The sequence below is a fragment of the Pseudonaja textilis genome, chromosome Z (genome assembly GCF_049901715.1).
Source record: "Pseudonaja textilis isolate UNSWEBS1 chromosome Z, rPseTex1.2, whole genome shotgun sequence".
NCBI classification, from domain to species: Eukaryota; Metazoa; Chordata; class Lepidosauria; order Squamata; family Elapidae; genus Pseudonaja; species Pseudonaja textilis.
Window position 1 is genome coordinate 64,204,568 of NC_142008.1, and position 17,389 is coordinate 64,221,956.

A 17,389-nucleotide genomic window follows, 5' to 3' on the forward strand; every position below is an offset into this window, starting at 1 on the left:
TTACCTTAGTCCCGGGGTGCTTTTGTTCAGTTAAATTGCCCAGTTGTCCCGGTTCAGATGTTATCCACCTCTTTCTTCCCTCCAGCACAAATCTTAGTCCAACTGAGTCAACCTCTTCGGGGTGGCCATTTTAGACCACCGCTGCAGTCGTCTTCGGGAAGAAAAAAAACCAAGCCCAAGGGAAGGAGATGCGGCTCCCCACAACCAGGCTTGCTGCTTCCTCTTACTCCGCTGCCCCTCCAAGGCAGTTTCAGCCCCTAATCAAAATGATTGGGGTTCTCCGACGAAAGGGCATGGATGATAGCTGCAGAGAGTTGCGATCTACCATCCATTGGCGAGGACGCCTTCTTCCTGAGTGTACTTATCTTGTTAAAATACTCAGTCCAGTCTTTCTCTTCCCATTTTAAAAATAGTTATTCCTTTAGTTCTCTTGCAATTCCAGTGGATGTGTAATCAGCTCAAAACTTTCACCTGTAGCTTTCCATGGCGGGGGCGGGGGAAGCAATCTCCTCCTTCTCTCGGAGTCTCCCTTCTTCTCAAAAGTACTTTCAATGAACTTGGCTTAATTCTGGGTAGAACTTACCCAGATCCTGTACACTGTTTCCCTTTCTGCTTTTTCTTTCTTGCTTTCTTCGTTCCAACTGTCACAGTTCCGGTTCAGCCATTAATGACTGTCTTTTTCTCTGCCTGTCAGGAAGATTTCCTAGATCCAGAAAAATGGACCACTATCCACTTATGATCTATGGGAGCACTTCCTATCTTGTCACCCCACGAGGTGACTTTTGGTTCTGAAGAGCCTCCAGGCAGGCAGAAATCAGCTGGGCTTTGCAGAGCACTGCTTGCCACAGCTGTCCCATGCAACATCAGCGGAAGTCCCAATTTCAATATTTCTTAAAATTCTGCACTTGTATTATTGTAATGTAGTTGGAGTCTGGAATATTTTTGTACTATATACTATACATCTTTGCACAAGTTTTATTGATATTTTTTAAATTTGTTTTTAAAATTCAACCCACAATTTTCTCCCAGACAACTTTGCTTCATCCTATGAAAAAAATAGGATATGAAATTGAACTCAAATCCATCCTTTAAAAAGTGGCAACGTTCAGCAAAAGGAAGAGCAATATATGGAAGAACTGGCAGTAACAGATGTTTGGAGACTACCCAACAAAGATAAGTAGTGCTGGATTTTGATCACCAAAAGGAGATGAGCTCCTCACTTCTCCCCTCTAACCCACTCTCCACATCCCATTCAGGGATTAATAAGAAACCCTTTGTCTCCACAAATTATCTGATAAAGATGATTTACTATAGACACTGGGAACTTTCCCATAATTTGAGCAAACACATTGCTCTCTGTCCTATTCGATGGTAAACATAAGCAAAGCGCCAATGTAGGCTAAAGGACATAGAAACAGAAAACACATATTACTTTACTATTTTTGTTACAGACTTCAATATGATTTTATATTACAATTCAATGACATATGCCAAGGTAGATCAGCAACAGAATTGTTTACTATAATATCTTATTGAGTGATCAGTCTTCAAATGTATCAAGGGAGATTGCAAAATGTTGCTCATTTCATGTATACATTCACAGAATTTATACAACAGAGACAGTGATGGGATTCAAAAAATTTTACTACCGGTTCTGTGACCATGGCTTGGTGGACGTGGCAGGGGAAGGATACTGTAAAATCTCCAGTCAGAGGTGGTATTTGCTGGTTCTCTGAAATACTCAAAATTTCTGCTACCAGTTCTCCAGAACTGGTCAGAACCTGAATACCACCTCTGAACACAGAACTGTTGAAAATTCTGAAAAACCTGGCCTTATGAGATTAATAGTTTTTTAAGAAATCACTATTAGTTTTTATGTTCAGTATATTTAAATAAACAGCTTAACTATTTCTACTTAGTATCTTTTTCTATAAAATCACTATTTATTTTTTTCTCTGTACTTTCTAAGAAGTTTTTAAGGTTGATCATAGAATAGTGAATGGAAGCCACCTTAGAAATCATATTTGTTCTTAAAGCAAACCACAAAATGAATGAACCAAAAATAGGTAGTGACATGTTCCCAAACCAGTAGCACGTGACATTATAACATGCTTATGATAATTAACTTACCACAAATATGGTTGCAGTGAGAAGTGTGGATGAATGACTCTACAGAGCAGTTGAGTGAAGCGGCCCAAGAACTGTATATTTTCTGAAGATTACTATGTAATGCACACTCAGCTGCATTTTGGATTGCTGCACTATTGTGTGACTTGGCACCTTCTATAAAATGGTATCTAAGATCTAAAACATCAGAGAAGCCTGGAGAAGAAAGATTATGGAAAGAGTGTTCTAGGCTAGAAGTTTTATCTTCTGTATAATTATATTCTACACTTCAGTATAAATCCTTAGGGTGGTTAGTGTGTGTTAAGGGTAATGCAAAATAATCTATATTAGATATTTCAGCCTGTAACTAGGCCATTGATCTGGTCAAGAAACTTTAGTGGCTATTTGAAATTGATACAGTAATGAGAACGGAACAGTTTTTTGGCAGGCAAAAAAATTCCTTTTTGCAGTTCTCCAATTTTTTCATCCAACACTTCTCCGCCCGAATTTATCAAGATCTGGAGGGATCTCAGACCCACACAGAAAAACAAAAAGTCAAAAGACGCGGCTAGGGCAGCCCGGCGAAACTGAAACTGCGAGCTTTTGGCTTTTCTCCAAACAACTGCAAAGAGCCACAACTGCCGACGTCTTTCCCAGTTCTCATATTATCTCCCTCAAAAGGAAGGGCGGGTCACGGCTCACTAATGTCTGGACAGGGCTGGCTACAGTCAGGGCAGAACAGAGTCAGCGGTGGTAGCAACGGGCAGCTCCTGCCAGCGAACTGGGCAGGGATCCCTCCCGCCGCAGGCAGGCAGGCAGGCAGGCGGTCGGCCCCGCCCAGCCCCGCCCAGCCTGGCGTCTTCCCCCCCTCTCCGCCCACCCATATCCCGCTCAGGAGGGGTCGGTGGGCAGGCGAGCGGTTGAAAGCTCGGCCCGAAGACGGCGGCAACAACAGCGCCGCGAGAAACCCTCCCACCACTGCCTCCTCCCGCTCTGTCTCCCCTCTTTCTGTACTCCTGCCGCAACTTTCCGGCCGGCCGCGGCGATCCTGCAATCCCTCACGCTCTTCCGGGCTCTCGGTCGCTCAAGAACCCGAGCTCTGAGAACGATGCTCTGGCTCTTGTGCAGCTCCTGGGCGGTGGCTCCCTTGCTCAGCTCTCCGGGGCTAGTTTTTGTCGGCTGGCTGTGGCTGCACCACCTTGGACTCCCCGTAACGCAGGCGTCTTCCTTCCTGACAGGTAAGAACAACAGGGATCCCGGGGGAAAGCGGGAAGTTGCAGGAGCTTTCCACCCAAGCCTGCAGCTAATCGTAGGCATGATCGTAGGCAGCTAACCCGATTTGGAGGCAGTCCTCTTTTAAATGTCAAACGTGCTTTGGGTGCCAAGCACACGTGAAAGGCTCTGGAGTCATTTGGTGCACTCTGCCACATGCGCTTGCAATCCAATGTATCCTCCTTTGTGAAGACAGTTAATGTGTATCTCAATCATCACGGCTACTTGGCTAAAATTGCATTGGGGGTGGGGAATGTGCTGCTTTTCTAGCATCCTGAAAACTATTGCTCCAGCAGAGTGGTACGAATTTAAAGATTACACATTGCATGTCAGGAAAACTGCACACTATGTTAAACAGCATTCTTTTCAAACAGGTGACAGTACACACACACAGACACACTGCCCTGAAGCATACATGTGCCTGATACTTGATGCAAAACCATTTCAGTTCTAGTTATTTGATAAGTACAGCACTGCATTTCCCAAAATGACATTTTTTAAAATTAGGGAATATGTATTTGTATATATCTTGCTAATCAAATTCATTTACAAAGCAACTAACGAGATGTGTTATTTACATCTGAAGTATACTGGCAGAGAAAGATTAGTATATCATGTTCTGATCCAAATTGGGTACAATAGATGGTATACAGTTTTCCTAAATTATATTTAGAATGTTTGGGTTTTAAAATGCAGAGCTAGCAAAGTCTTTCTGGGAATAAAGCTTATCTCATTAGACACAAATTTATCATTATTGAATTTAAAAGGTGCTTGTTGGTTATGGAAAAATCGTTATTTCTGCTGTGCTTTTGATGTCTTTCAATTTTTTGGGCAAGTACTTTATTCATCTTGAAATAACATTAAGAGTGCTATTGTAGCTTAATCGTACAGGTATGCTTTTGATGTAAGTAAAGGAATATAATGAATGAGAAGTAACTCCTGCTAATTTCAGTAGGGCCTATTTCCATATTTATATGACTGCAGCATTTGTTGCAGCCTTGTGCACTGCTGACTTTTTGGCAAAGCGAATGGAATGGAATAGAATAGAATAGAATAGAATACTTTTTTGGCCAAGTGTGATTGGACACACAAGGAATTTGTCTTGGTGTAAATTGGTGTAAAGTGCAGATGGATGCTGGACAGGCAAAGCAAGGAAATAATATTGATGTTTAAAATTTTCCATATAGGTTCTGTTGCAAAATGTGAGAATGAGGGAGAAATTCTACAGATCCCATTTATTACAGACAACCCTTGCATTATGTGCATTTGCTTGGTAAGTGTGAATTTTTCTGATAAGATCAAACAAAAATATCTGCTGTAATAATAAAGGTAAAGGTTCCCCTCGCACATACATGCTAGTCGTTTCTGGCTCTAGGAGGCGGTACTCATCTCCATTACAAAGCCAAAGAGCCAGCACTGTCCGAAGACTTCTCTGTGGTCATGTGGCCAGCATGACTAAATGCCGAGGGCACACGGAATGCTGTTACATTCCCACCAAAGAGGTACCTATTTTTGTACTTGCATTTTTACATGCTTTCGAACTGCTAGGTTGGCAGAAGCTGGGGCAAGTCATGGGAGCTCACTCCATTATGCGGTGCTAGGGATTCGAATCGCTGAACTGCCGACCTTCCTGATTGAAAGCTCAGCATCTTAGCCACTGAGCCACCACATCCTTGTAATCATATCTAGCTTATCGTTTTTCTTTGTGCAGCCAGAGGTATCTCACCGTCTGCATTGGCTGAAAAACTTTCAAGCTCCATAATCTTAGAATCATATCCTCGACTTTAGCATAGACACACATCTTTCAGCTGATTTTACCCATGACATTGTGACAATGCCTAAATATTTTGTTTGCAGAATATATTTGTGTTAATGCTATTTCTTCTACACAACTCCAACCATGACTGCTACAGCATTTGTATTTTTTAATTTATAATGAATCTGTGCTGCTGCCCAGGAGAATGAAAATTCTGATATTTAATCTGAAACTCTACATATTTCAATCCAAATTCTAAAAAACGAAGAAAAAATGGTCTTGAAAGCTATTAACAGCTCACAAAGGCAAAATAGTCCTAGTGATTTAGATTCACCAATTTGCTTTCCAGATCATCATTGTTGCTTTGGTGCTACTTTCTTAGCTAGTCATATTGTCTCAAAGAGATAATGCTTCCTATGTACACATGATAGTTCTATAAAATTTGTTACACTGTGACGATGACTCTGGCTGTTGTTTGAGAAGTTCAGATTCCTTATTATTTAACAATGAGCCCAGTTAATTTTATTTATTTTTATTTTATTTGGTTTGTCAATTGCTTACAAGATAATAGGTATAAGTAAAAACATAGTTATGAATACATGGATACATATAAGAAAAATAAAAGAAACAATAGGACAGGGACGGTAGGCACGTTGGTGCGCTTATGCATGCCCCCTACAGACCTCTTAGGAAAGGGGTGAGGTCAATAGTAGAAAATCTAAGGTTAAAGTTTTTGGGGTTTGGGGAAGAAACCACAGAATCAGAGGTAAAGTATTCCAGACATTGACCACTCTGCTGAAGTCGTATTTCCTGCAATCAAGTTTGGTGTGATTAACCTTGAGTTTGTATTGATTGTTTGCTCTTGTATTGTTATGGTTGAAGCTGAAGTATTCATTGGCAGGTAAGACATTGCAGTATATGATTTTATATACTATACTTAGATCGGACCGAAGGCAGCATAGTTCCAGGTTTTCTAGGTCTAGAATTTCGAGTCTGGTGGCATAAGGTATTCTGCAATGAATAGAGGAGTGGATAACTTTTCTTGTGAAATATTTCTGGACTTTCTCAACTGTGTTAATATCAGATACGTAATGTGGGTTCCAGACTGATGAGTTGTATTGAGTATTGGTCTAGCAAATGTTTTGTATGCTCTAGTTAGTAGTGTAATATTATCAGAGAAAAAGCTACGTAAGATCAGGTTAACAACTCTTAACGCCTTTTTGGCTATGTAGTTACAGTGGGCTCTAGCAGTTAGGTCATTTGAGATGATTACTCCAAGATCCTTGACAGAGTTTGGATCATCAACAAGGTCTTGACTATTCAGCCTGTATTTTATTTTCTGATATTTTTTTTTTGCCAATATGTAGGACAGAGCATTTATTTGTTGAGATTTGAAGTTGCCATTTGTTTGACCATTCTGATACATAGTCAAGGTCCTTTTGAAGGGTAGCAGTATTGTCTGTGGTATTGAACAGCTTTACATCATCAGCAAAGAGAGTGCAGTTGCTCTTGATATGATCACAGAGGTCATTTATGTAGAGTATGAAAAGAGTTGGTCCTAGAACACTGCCTTGGGGGACACCACTGTTGACAGGTACAGAATTTGATAGGACGCCCCCAATTTTGACCATTTGTTGTCTGTTTGACAGAAATGCTTCTATCCAGTTATGCAGATGTCCAGAGATACCATAAGATTTTAGTTTTAGGAGTAGTTTGTCATGTACCACTGAATCAAAGACTTTAAAGAAGTCTGTGTAGATTGCTTCTATTGCTTTGCCCTGATCAAGTTGTGTAGTCCATATGTTTTTGCAGTGTAAGAGTTGCAGATTGCAGGATAGGGTTTTTTTGAAACCAAATTGTTCATTAGAGAGTAGGTTGTTTGTCTCTAAGTGGAGGATAATGGATTGGTTAATAATTGATTCCATGACTTTACAGGTGACGCAGCATAAACAGATTGGTCTGTAATTGTCAACTAGGCTGTATTTTTTTTTAATTCTAAATTTTAATAATTCTCCCTTTTGTGGACAACCCTGCTTTCATAACAAAAATACAGACTGTGTAGATCAGACTCTGGGAATCATTAAAAAATATGATAATCAGAAAACTTATTTTAAAATATTGTTTAATCAGTGTTCATATAGGAACCATTGTGGAAAGTTCCATTTATAGACTTTAAAAAGTTATTCAATAGACTTTGGATTTTTTTACACTTATTTATGACAATTAGATGATGGTTCTGCATCTATCAGATCAGAAAGAGAAACAAGTATTCCAATTACTACAACTCTTAAAGTTTTGTTATTAAGTTAATAGCTTTGTAATTTATCATTCAATAACAGAAGAAAATGATGTAGGTGAGAAAAATAGAATATATTAACAGTGGATTTGATTATAGTTATAGATGTCTACAACCATCTGTTTAATATGTATGTATCTATGTGCTTTACATACTGCATTAACAATTAACTCAAATTGTTCATATCAAATCCTGTTTAGTATTTTATTTAGTTTTCCAGTTTTGATTTGTACAAAACAAGGAAATATGATTCTAAAGGTATTTCTCGTAATATGTATACTATATTTATTGTAGAAATCTGCTACTATTCCTATTTTTCTCAATCAAGGTGGTGTTGCTTCTGTATTATTATGTGAGTTTTTCCCCATTTAATATTTTTTAAAGAATCTTTCTCACAGTAAATTAATCTACTAACTGACTTTCACCAAAAAAGATACTACTAAGTATTGTGAATATTTATGTTCAACATTGGATTGCTTCCATTGACTTTACTTGCAATCTAAGTGCATACTAAGATCTATTTTCTGGATTTGAGTGGGATCCCTGAAAAGTATGCTGCATCCTTACACTCATAATGTTGTGAAAGAGGCAATAACTTTTCTAACTGGAGTCCCAAATCAAGAGTTGAAGTACTTGTGAGGTGTACTTGCACAATGCTTTGTTAACCCATGCCTCTGTCCTTTCTCTTCTTCTAGCAACTGGTTTGGTATCTAATAGAGACCCACCAATCTTTTTGCATATTTTACTATAAAGCTTGCATATCCAACATCCCATGCTTACAAAATCAACAGTATAAAACTTAGTTCACCATCAGACTAGGAAAAAGCCTATATTAGAAGACAATTTCCAAAGAAGTCACTACGTAAAGAAAAGTAAACAGTCCTGCTGCACCTTGTATTGGTGAAATCAAACCTTAAATACTATAAAAGATGTTAATCTAATAATTTTCTTAATTGTGTATCAGCTAGTTTGTCAAGAGTTAATTAAAAATAGATGCATAAAAGCAAAAGATGTGAAACATCTCCCTTTATTTCTGGTTGTGAATTTCTGCCTAAAAATCAATTATTACTTCCTTGTGCTGTAGGAGTTCTGTGTAACAAATTTGGTTCATCTCTATCATCTTGTTTTAAATTAATATAAACAAAATATGTTTCATCTCTAAACAAAAGATTAGTGCTTTATCGTTTAAATCAAATTTTAAACCTATATAAATTCCTAGTCTAGAAATCTATATTTTAATTTTGATGTTATACTATCTGGAATTTTTTTACAATCATACTAAAGGGATAAATCAGACACTAATAAATTGTACTTTGACATACTTAATATTGATTTTTATCTATAAAACTTAAACCACATTTGAGGTTTTTTTGCACAACATCTATTGAACAACATCTTACCATGTTAATGCAGAAGAGAAGGTGAAGAAGATACATTTTGCAACATATATGTTGCAGGTAATGTAGGCTTTATATTTTCATTACAAAGAAACTGAAGAATACCTTGTTTTATGTGTGAAAATACTTTAAAGATCATTCTCCCACCTTCTAAGATATTTACCATTTCTCTGATTATGTCCAGTAGAATATTTATAGCTTCTTCTGAAAGTACAACACCCATTATAGGTTGAAATTTATTATTCATTATAAATTGACTATCTATCAAAATGACTCTGAAATGAATAAAATTAAAAGACAGTATTGTTGTGGGCCATATTTTTCATCCAAAATTGCTTAAAACAGTACTTTCTGAAAAAATTACAATTAACACAGGTATTTCTGAAGATACGTGAATTATCACAGTCCATACTAGACTATGCTGAAATGAGGTTGGCTGAAGTTTAGAGTATTGTGGGAAACCCAGATGTTTTATTAACATATATATGAATACTACTATTGATCAGACAGTACCAGATTTATAAAATTAATCAGATAATATAATCAGAGTTGGAAGGGACCTTGTAGGTATCTAGTCCAACCCCCTGTCCAACAGGAGACCCTACACCATTTCTGACAGATAGGAGTCCAATCTCTTCTTGAAAGTTTCAAGTGATGATGCTCCCACAACTTCCGAGGGCAAACTGTTCCATTGGTTGATTGTTCTCACAGTCAGATTGTCCTCACTGTTTCTCCTCATTTCCAGGTTAAATCTCTCCTTATTCAGTTTCCATCCATTATTCCTTGTCTGGCCTTTGGGTGCTTTAGAAAATAGTTTGACCCCTTCCTCTCTGTGGCAGCCTCTCAAATATGGGAACACTGCTATCATGTCTCCCCTGTCCTTCTCTTCACTAGACTAGTTATGTCCAGTTCCTGTAACCATTCTTCATATGTTTAGTCTCCAGTCCCATAATCATCCTGGTTGCTCTTCTCTGTACTTTTTCTAGAGTCTCAACATTTTTATAATGTGGTGACTAAAACTGGATGCAGTACTCTAGGTGTGGTCTTACTAAGGCTTTATACAGTGGTATTAGTACCTCCCTTGATCTTGACTGTATCCCTCTGTTAATGGAATTTAGGATTTCATTATCTTTTTTGACTGCTGCTGCACATTGCTGGCTCATATTTAGCTGGTTGTCCATTAGGACTCCAAGATCCCTCTCACAGTTACTGCTATTGAGCCTGGTTTCACCCAGTCTATATATGTACTTTTGGTTTTTCTTGCCTAAGTGTAGGACTTTACTTTTCTCTACACTGAATTTAATTTTGTTACAGTAAATATGGCCCAGTGTTCTAGTCTGTCAAGATCCATTTTCTTGGGTGTTAGCTATTCCTGCCAGCTCAGTAGCATCTGCAAATTTGATAAGTTTCCCTTCTATTCCCTCATCTAAGTCGTTAATGAAGATATTGAAGAGTATTGGGCCTAAGATGGAACCTTGTGGCACCCCATTGCTTACTTCCCTCCACGGAGACCCATTAAGGACTACTTGTTGAGTACACCAGTTGCAAATTCTTTAGGTGTTTTATATTTTAGTAGAAATTTTAACTAAACACTTCAAAATACTACCTAAGCACAATTGCATAAGACCTGCTTATGTATTTTTGTTCGAATGAGTTCGAATGAATTGGTACAGGATAATGGTTTTTTTCCCCCTAATTTTCTAATCACAAAAATGCAAAGCAGAGAATAGAAATTTAATCTATTATCTTCTTAGTTCACTTATTCTGATAGAGAAAGTTGGATCAGAAATTATATACATTGTATTTCTACACTGAAATCAGTGAACAAGTTAACTGAAACTTTTGTCAGTTTCAACTTAGTAAGACAGAAAGAAATTCAAAGCATTTGATCTTAGTGGAATTACTTAGAAATAATAGCCCAACCTACCAAAAACGTAACTGTAAAAGATAGACTAGAAATAAAAGTTAAAATAAGCAAAAAAAAAAATGGTAAGAGAACACCTGTCTGATCCTGATTAATACAAATCATCAAGACCTGATAGACTGCTGACATGGAGCTGTCAGATACCATCTCAGAACCATTGTACACAACTTTCAAATATCCTGGAGCACTCAGGAACTATCAGAGGACTGGAAAAGAGCTGATGTGGTTCCAATCTTCAAAAGGGGGAAAAACAGACCCAGGAAACTACAGGCCAATCAGCCTAACATCAATACCTGGAGAGATACTGGAAAAGATAATAAAAAACAGATCTACCAACTTTGAGAAACAAGTAAAGTAATAACTAGAAGTCAGCATGGATTTGTTAAAAATAGATCATGCCAAATAAATCTTATTTCATTTTTCAACATACTGACTAAATTAGTAGACCAGCAAAATACTGTGGACATAATATAGGTAGACGTCAGCAAGGCATTCAACAAATTAGACCACAACCTATTTCTTGGTAAGCTAGAAAAAAGTGGAATAGATAGCATCACCATCAGATGGATTTGTAACTGGCTGACAAACCATATTCAGTGAGTAGCCTTTAATCTACATGGAGGAAAGTAAGCAGTGGGGTATAACAAGGTTCCATCTTAGGCCCAATACTCTTCAATATCTTCATAAAAGACTTAGAATAGAAGAGGAACTTTCCAAATTTGCAGATGATACTAAGCTGGCAGGAATAGCCAGCACCTTAGATCAGGGGCCTGCAACCTTAAATACTCAAAGAGCCAAAGGACCCATTTCTCACAGAAAATAAAAAATTGGGAGCCACAAAACCTGGGTGGGCATGGCCAACTCGATGTCACTCATTCCCACCCAGTCACATGAAAACCCCCCCCGCCACACCTACCCAGGTTTTGTAGTTCCTGATATTTTCTTTTCTCTGGGAAACAGGTATCTCTCTATTTTTCTGTCTGCCTCTCTGTGTCTCTGTCTGTCTCTCTCTCTCTTCCTCTCCTCTTTCTCTCTCCTCTCTCTTTATCCCTCTTTCTCTCTCTTTCATCTCTCTGTCTGTCTGACTGCCTCTCCCCCCCATCTCTCCTCTGTCTCACATGTGTGTGTGTGTTTCTGTCTGTCTGTGTTCCCTGTTGAACCATTTCCAAAAACAGATGATGATTGTTGTTGTTTTTTTGCTGATGTTGTTCGTTCTTCTTTGAGTGTTTTTTTACCATATGAATTAAGTCAAGAGTTATAATGAAGCTCTTTCGTCCCCCTGCTGTGGCTTCCTGTTGGCTGAACCCACCACTGGTTGGCCCCTTTCCTCCCTCTCCTCACCTGAGAGATAGTGAGAGGAATATGGGGAGATGCGCAGCTTCCTCTCCACCCTGAGGCACTGGCTAGGCTGGCTGCATCTGACACCACTGCTCTTGCTGCCTCTGTGGCCTGCTCGCAGCTCTTGCAGCACCTTGTGCAGCACACTTAAATTGAGCATGCTTCACAGTGGGGGAGACAGTGTCCCCCCTCTTCATGGATGCAAGACATCAGCTGCAGCTGGGCCAGGCCAGTATCTTGGGGTGGAGAAAGTCACGCATCTCTCGAATCAGCCAAAGTGCGTGCAGCACCAAAAAGGGCTGGAAGAAGAGGCAAATAGATGGGCACTTTGCTCCTGCCCTGGAATATGGAATGACTCACCATCCATTGCTGTCGTCCTGATCTTCTCAGGCAAGGAGTGAGGGGGAGGAGAGGGGGAGGGGCCAGCCAATGGTGGGATCATCTGACAGGGAGCCATAAGAGAGAGCCCAAAGATCCCTCTCGTGCAGCATGCAGTTCTGGAGCTGCAGGTTGCCGACCCCCACCTCAGATGATAGGCTCAAGATCCAGATGGATCTTGACATACTTGAACACTGAGCCCTATCTAACAAAATAAAATGCTATTTAGAGAAAAGTAAGATCTTATACTTGGGCAAGAAAAACCCAAAGTACACATATAGACGGGTGAAACCAGGCTTAATAGCAGTAACTGTGAGAGGGATTTTGGAGTCTTAGTGGACAACCAATTAAATATGAGCTAACAGTGTGCGGCGCAGTCAAAATGCCAATGCCATCTTAGGTTGCATTAACGGAAGGATACAATCAAGATCAAGTGAGATACTAATAAAATACAGTACTAATATCACTCTATAAAGCCTTAGTAAGATGATTAGGGGACGGGAGGCTAAAACATACGATGAACAGTTGTGGGAACATGGCATATCTAGTCTAGTGAAGAGAAGACTAGACGTGCCAGGGGAGACGTGATAGCAGTGTTCCAATATGGGGCTGCCACAGAGAGGAGGAGGTCTAGCTATTTTCCAAAGCACCTGAAGACCAAACAAGGAATAATGGATGGAAACTGAAGGGGAGATTTAACCTGGAAATGAGAAATTTTATGCAGTGAGAGCAATCAACCAAAGGAACAGCTTGCCTTCAGAAGTTGTGGGAGCTTCATCACTGGAGGCTTTCAAGAAGATATTGGACTGCATTTGTCAGAAATGGTGTGGGGTCTGTTTGGGTGGCGGTTGGACTAGAATGACCTACAAGGTCTATTTAATCTATATCTGTATTCAGAGTGCCACAGTGATAATTCTCTCTCTTGTTTGCTTTACACAGTACTTTCTTCTTCAATGTTGCATAGCAATCCATGTTTGCTTTTTAATTATTTCTTTTTAAAAATTATTTTTAGAAATACTTTACTGGATTTTTTTCTTTTTTACACATCTCAAACAGTTAATGAACAGAACTTTGACATTTTTATATATTTACATATCATGTCCAATACAATCTGTATATTCTATTTCTATACTTTCTACATTTATTGTATGCACTTTCTTAATTCTATTGTCTATCCAATGGTACCATTTTCCTCATATTGCATAGTATTCAGAGTCCACTTTTCCTTTTAACGAAATGGTCAATTTATCCATTTCTGCACACTCATACATTTTTTGAATTACAAGGCTTTGGATAGTATGCAATCTTTCTTCTAATACTGTGCATAGGCTATCCTTGCTGCTGCTAATACATGTAACACCAAATACTTTATCTTTCTGTTGTATTTCCTTTTCATTATCCCTAAAAACAAATAATACCAGAACAAAATCTATTTGGCTTCCTATTAATTCCTGTAACTACATTTGTATTTTCTTCCAATATTTTTTCACTTCAGGGCATAACCACCATATATGATAAAAGGTACATTTTTTTTGGTCTGCAGTTCCAGCAGTTTGAGTTTGCATTTGGATAGATCTTGGCCAATCTTACAGGCGCCAAATATCAGTGATAAAACATTTTATGTTAGTTTTCTTTATAAGCTGCTGATTTCATTATCTTGTAGTTTATATTCCAAATTTCTTCCAACTACTATAGTCCAGTGGTTGCCAACCTTTTAGACCTCAAGGACCACCAAATTCATAATTTTTAATCCCAAGGACCACTAATATATATAAAAAGATAATATATTAAATATAAATTTTTAAAATTTTTATATTAAATATAAAATAAATATTAAAAATTAATTTTAATATATAAATGTAAATATATACATATATATGTAAAAATTTTAATATAAAAATGGCCTGGTGGTCATATGGGTGGGTGGGCGTGACCAAGCTGACATCACTTCTTTGCCCTTGTTCTCTTTCTCTCATTTCTCTCTCTCTTTTTTTTTTTCTCTCTCTCTCTCTCTCTCAGTTCCTGGGAGTGGGGGGGGAAAGGTGGTGGGAATCTGACATGGTTGTTCACCTTGACTTTGCTACAGAAGGTAAGCCGAAAGAGCAAAATAAGGCGGGAAAAGCTCCAGGTTGTTTGGAGCGCTCTCCTCAGCCTTCTGGGAAGTGAAGAGGAGAGGGGAAATTCCTAAGGAATTGGCCCCATGGGGCGAGCTTCATTGATTCCATTGGCACTTGCAGAAGTGGCTGACTCATGCCGCAGAGTTGCAGAAGGGAGAAACGCTTGGAGGAAAGTTCATCAAAAGTTGCAGTCCTACACATGCACCCCTCACCCCCCTCCCCAAATCCTGAAGATCACCAGATTAGAGAAGGGCTGCCAGAGAAAAGGGTGATGAGAGGCTTGGATTGTGACCTTTGGCACGTCAGGGTGTCAACTTTGCAGGGATTTTTGCTTTGTTCTCTCACGCCGCTGGTACTACCACTGTTGCTGACCTGGGTGCAACCGGGCAGGCATGGGCGGGGCCAACCAGGGTGATAGTTCAGTTCGGCGAACCTGGTGCGAGGTAGTTGAATTTCACCACTACTTTGGAGGCTTCAAATGAGGGGAGTGAAGGAGGAGGAGGCTTATAATCATAGTTTTGATTATAAGCCTTCCCACTCCCCTCATTTGAATGCTGCCCCAGGCCAGCTGGGAACCAATTTGGAGGCCAGTGAGTCCTGCCCCCCTCTTGCCTTGGAGAAGTCCTCTCCCAGCCTTCAAAATTGGTTCCAAAAGCAGCGAGGAAGCTGCAGGGGTCTGCTCCCAGCCACATTTGAATGTCGTTCCTCTAACTTGGAGATTGGAGAACAAATGCTACTCGCATCTGCACGGCATTAGCGAAGGGGTGGAGGTGAGGGGAAAGGATCCACACATTGAGGAGGTTGAGCAGCTGCCAGCGATGCCCTCAAGGGAAGATGTAAGGGGGAGGCTCAACCCCTCCCAGAAGCTTCTCTTCCTCCTCGACAGAAGCACTCAAGCACAAAGCTCTCACTGCCCCTCTGGCCCCCAACATGCCGCTTCCTTCCCGCTGAGCGTGTGAGCGCTTCTGGTGAGGAGGAAGAGAAGCTCCTGAGGGCAGGGGCATGGGAGATCGCGGTGTCAGAGCTATTCCTGGGTGTTTCCTGGCCTGTGAGGGGAGGGCATGATTCTGTGCCCCCAGTTTCTCTTCCTCCTCACTAGAAGTGCTCACATGCAAAGTGCTCACTGCCCCTCTGGTCCCCGACAAGTCGCCTTCTTGCTCAGTGTGTGAGCTCTTCTGGTGAGGAGGAAGAGGGGGTCAAGCCACCCCCTTGCAACATCTTCACCTGAGGGCAGCTACTTCCTGTGGCTCAGGAGGTCCGCACACATTCCACTGCTGATCGGCCTCCTCAATGTGCTGAGGCAGGAGGCAGCAGCCATGACATGGGAGCTGCAGGATTGCCCCACCACAGTATGCACAGCATACTGTGGCCCACCAAAATTTTCTCACAGCCCACCAGTGGGCCACGGCCCATCAGTTGGCGACCATTGCTCTAGTCAATACTATATCCGAAATTTTTGGCCCATGCTATCATTGATCCCTTCACAATCTCTTCTGCTCTGTCAAATTCTAATAAATATTTATATATCTTTGATAAAAGTTTTTTGTCTGGGCCAATCAAAAGTTTATCTAGTTTTTGTGGCTTGGTGTCTATTCCTAATTCCTCGCTTTTTTTAATATATCGGGATTGTAGTTGCAGGTAAGGCCACCAATCTACAGATATTCCCTGCTCCTTCAATTCCTGCCTACTTTTTAATTTCCCTTGATTGTTTAGGATTTCCTTGTACTTGGCCATTTTATTAACATCCATTGTATGGGGTGGATCAATGTTTCTATGGTGGATAGCCATTAGTTTTGCTGAAACTGGGTTCATCACTTTCACTATTGGGAAAGGGCCTATGAACTTTGACCCTAGCTTCTTGCAAGAATTTTAACCTCAAGTATTTTGTTGAGAGATAAACCTTGCTCCCTATCTGGAAAGGCTTCTGAGGGGCTCAGTGTTTATTGGCTTGTGCTTTGTAAGTTTTTGCCACTTCTTGAAGGGCTTGCTTTGTATTTCCTCAGGTTTTTTTTCAGGGAATCCATCCATTCAGTTAAAGGCATGGAGGAGGATGGGTCTCTAGGGAGCTCTGGGATGGGGATGAATTCCATGCCACTGGTGATTTGAAAAGGGATTAAGCTGGTGCTTTTATGCATTGCATCATTGTATGCTATTTTGGCAAAAGACAGTAATTCTGCCCAATTGGTTTGTTGCTAATCTATGTAGCATTTTAAGTATTGTTCAACCATGGTGATAGCCCATTCTGAGGCCCCACTAGTCCTTGGACAAAAGTCCGAACTAAGCCCCTATAAGGACCCAATATACTGTATAAATTCCCTTCAGAACTTGGCTGTAAATTGGAGCCCCCTGTCAGATGATTCTACAAGGAATGCCATGTAGCCTATAAATATGTTTTACAAACAGTTTGGCCAGCTGGTGGGCTGGTGGAAGACTGGAGCAGACTGTGAAATGGGCTGACAAATGATCTAGGTTTGGGTGTTTGAGAATTGGCTCTTTGGCAAATAGTCTTTTGAGTGTTTCAAATGCCTTTTAGCATTCTAGGGACTATTATAATAGTTGACCTGGTCGTGGTTTGACCCCCCCCTCCAGTTTGGTTATTGGAAGGGCAATTTTATCAAAAGAAGGGATGAACTGCCTTTAAAAACCTAGGCAACTTTGGAGTTGCTTGAAGGTGTGAGGGGGTTGCCGGTCCAGGATGGCTTTACTGGAGTCCATTTCTATGCCTTCGCTAGATACTCGGTATTCCAGGTGGTCTAGGTTGGACTGGTGGAATCCACATTTGGACAGTTTTGCATATATTTTGGC

The 17,389-nt window shown here is 40.1% G+C and overlaps 1 protein-coding gene across 1 annotated transcript in view; it reads left to right on the plus strand.

Moving 5' to 3' along the window:
* Window positions 1-2,997: 2,997 nt before the first annotated feature.
* BMPER (BMP binding endothelial regulator) overlaps window positions 2,998-17,389 on the plus strand; it is a 534,092-nt gene continuing 519,700 nt past the window's right edge. Inside the window, exons 1-2 of the mRNA XM_087918003.1 lie at window positions 2,998-3,344; window positions 4,566-4,651. Of these exons, the coding sequence (XP_087774129.1) occupies window positions 3,215-3,344; window positions 4,566-4,651 (216 nt within the window). The 5' untranslated portion in view covers window positions 2,998-3,214. The remainder of the gene's footprint in view (window positions 3,345-4,565; window positions 4,652-17,389) is intronic.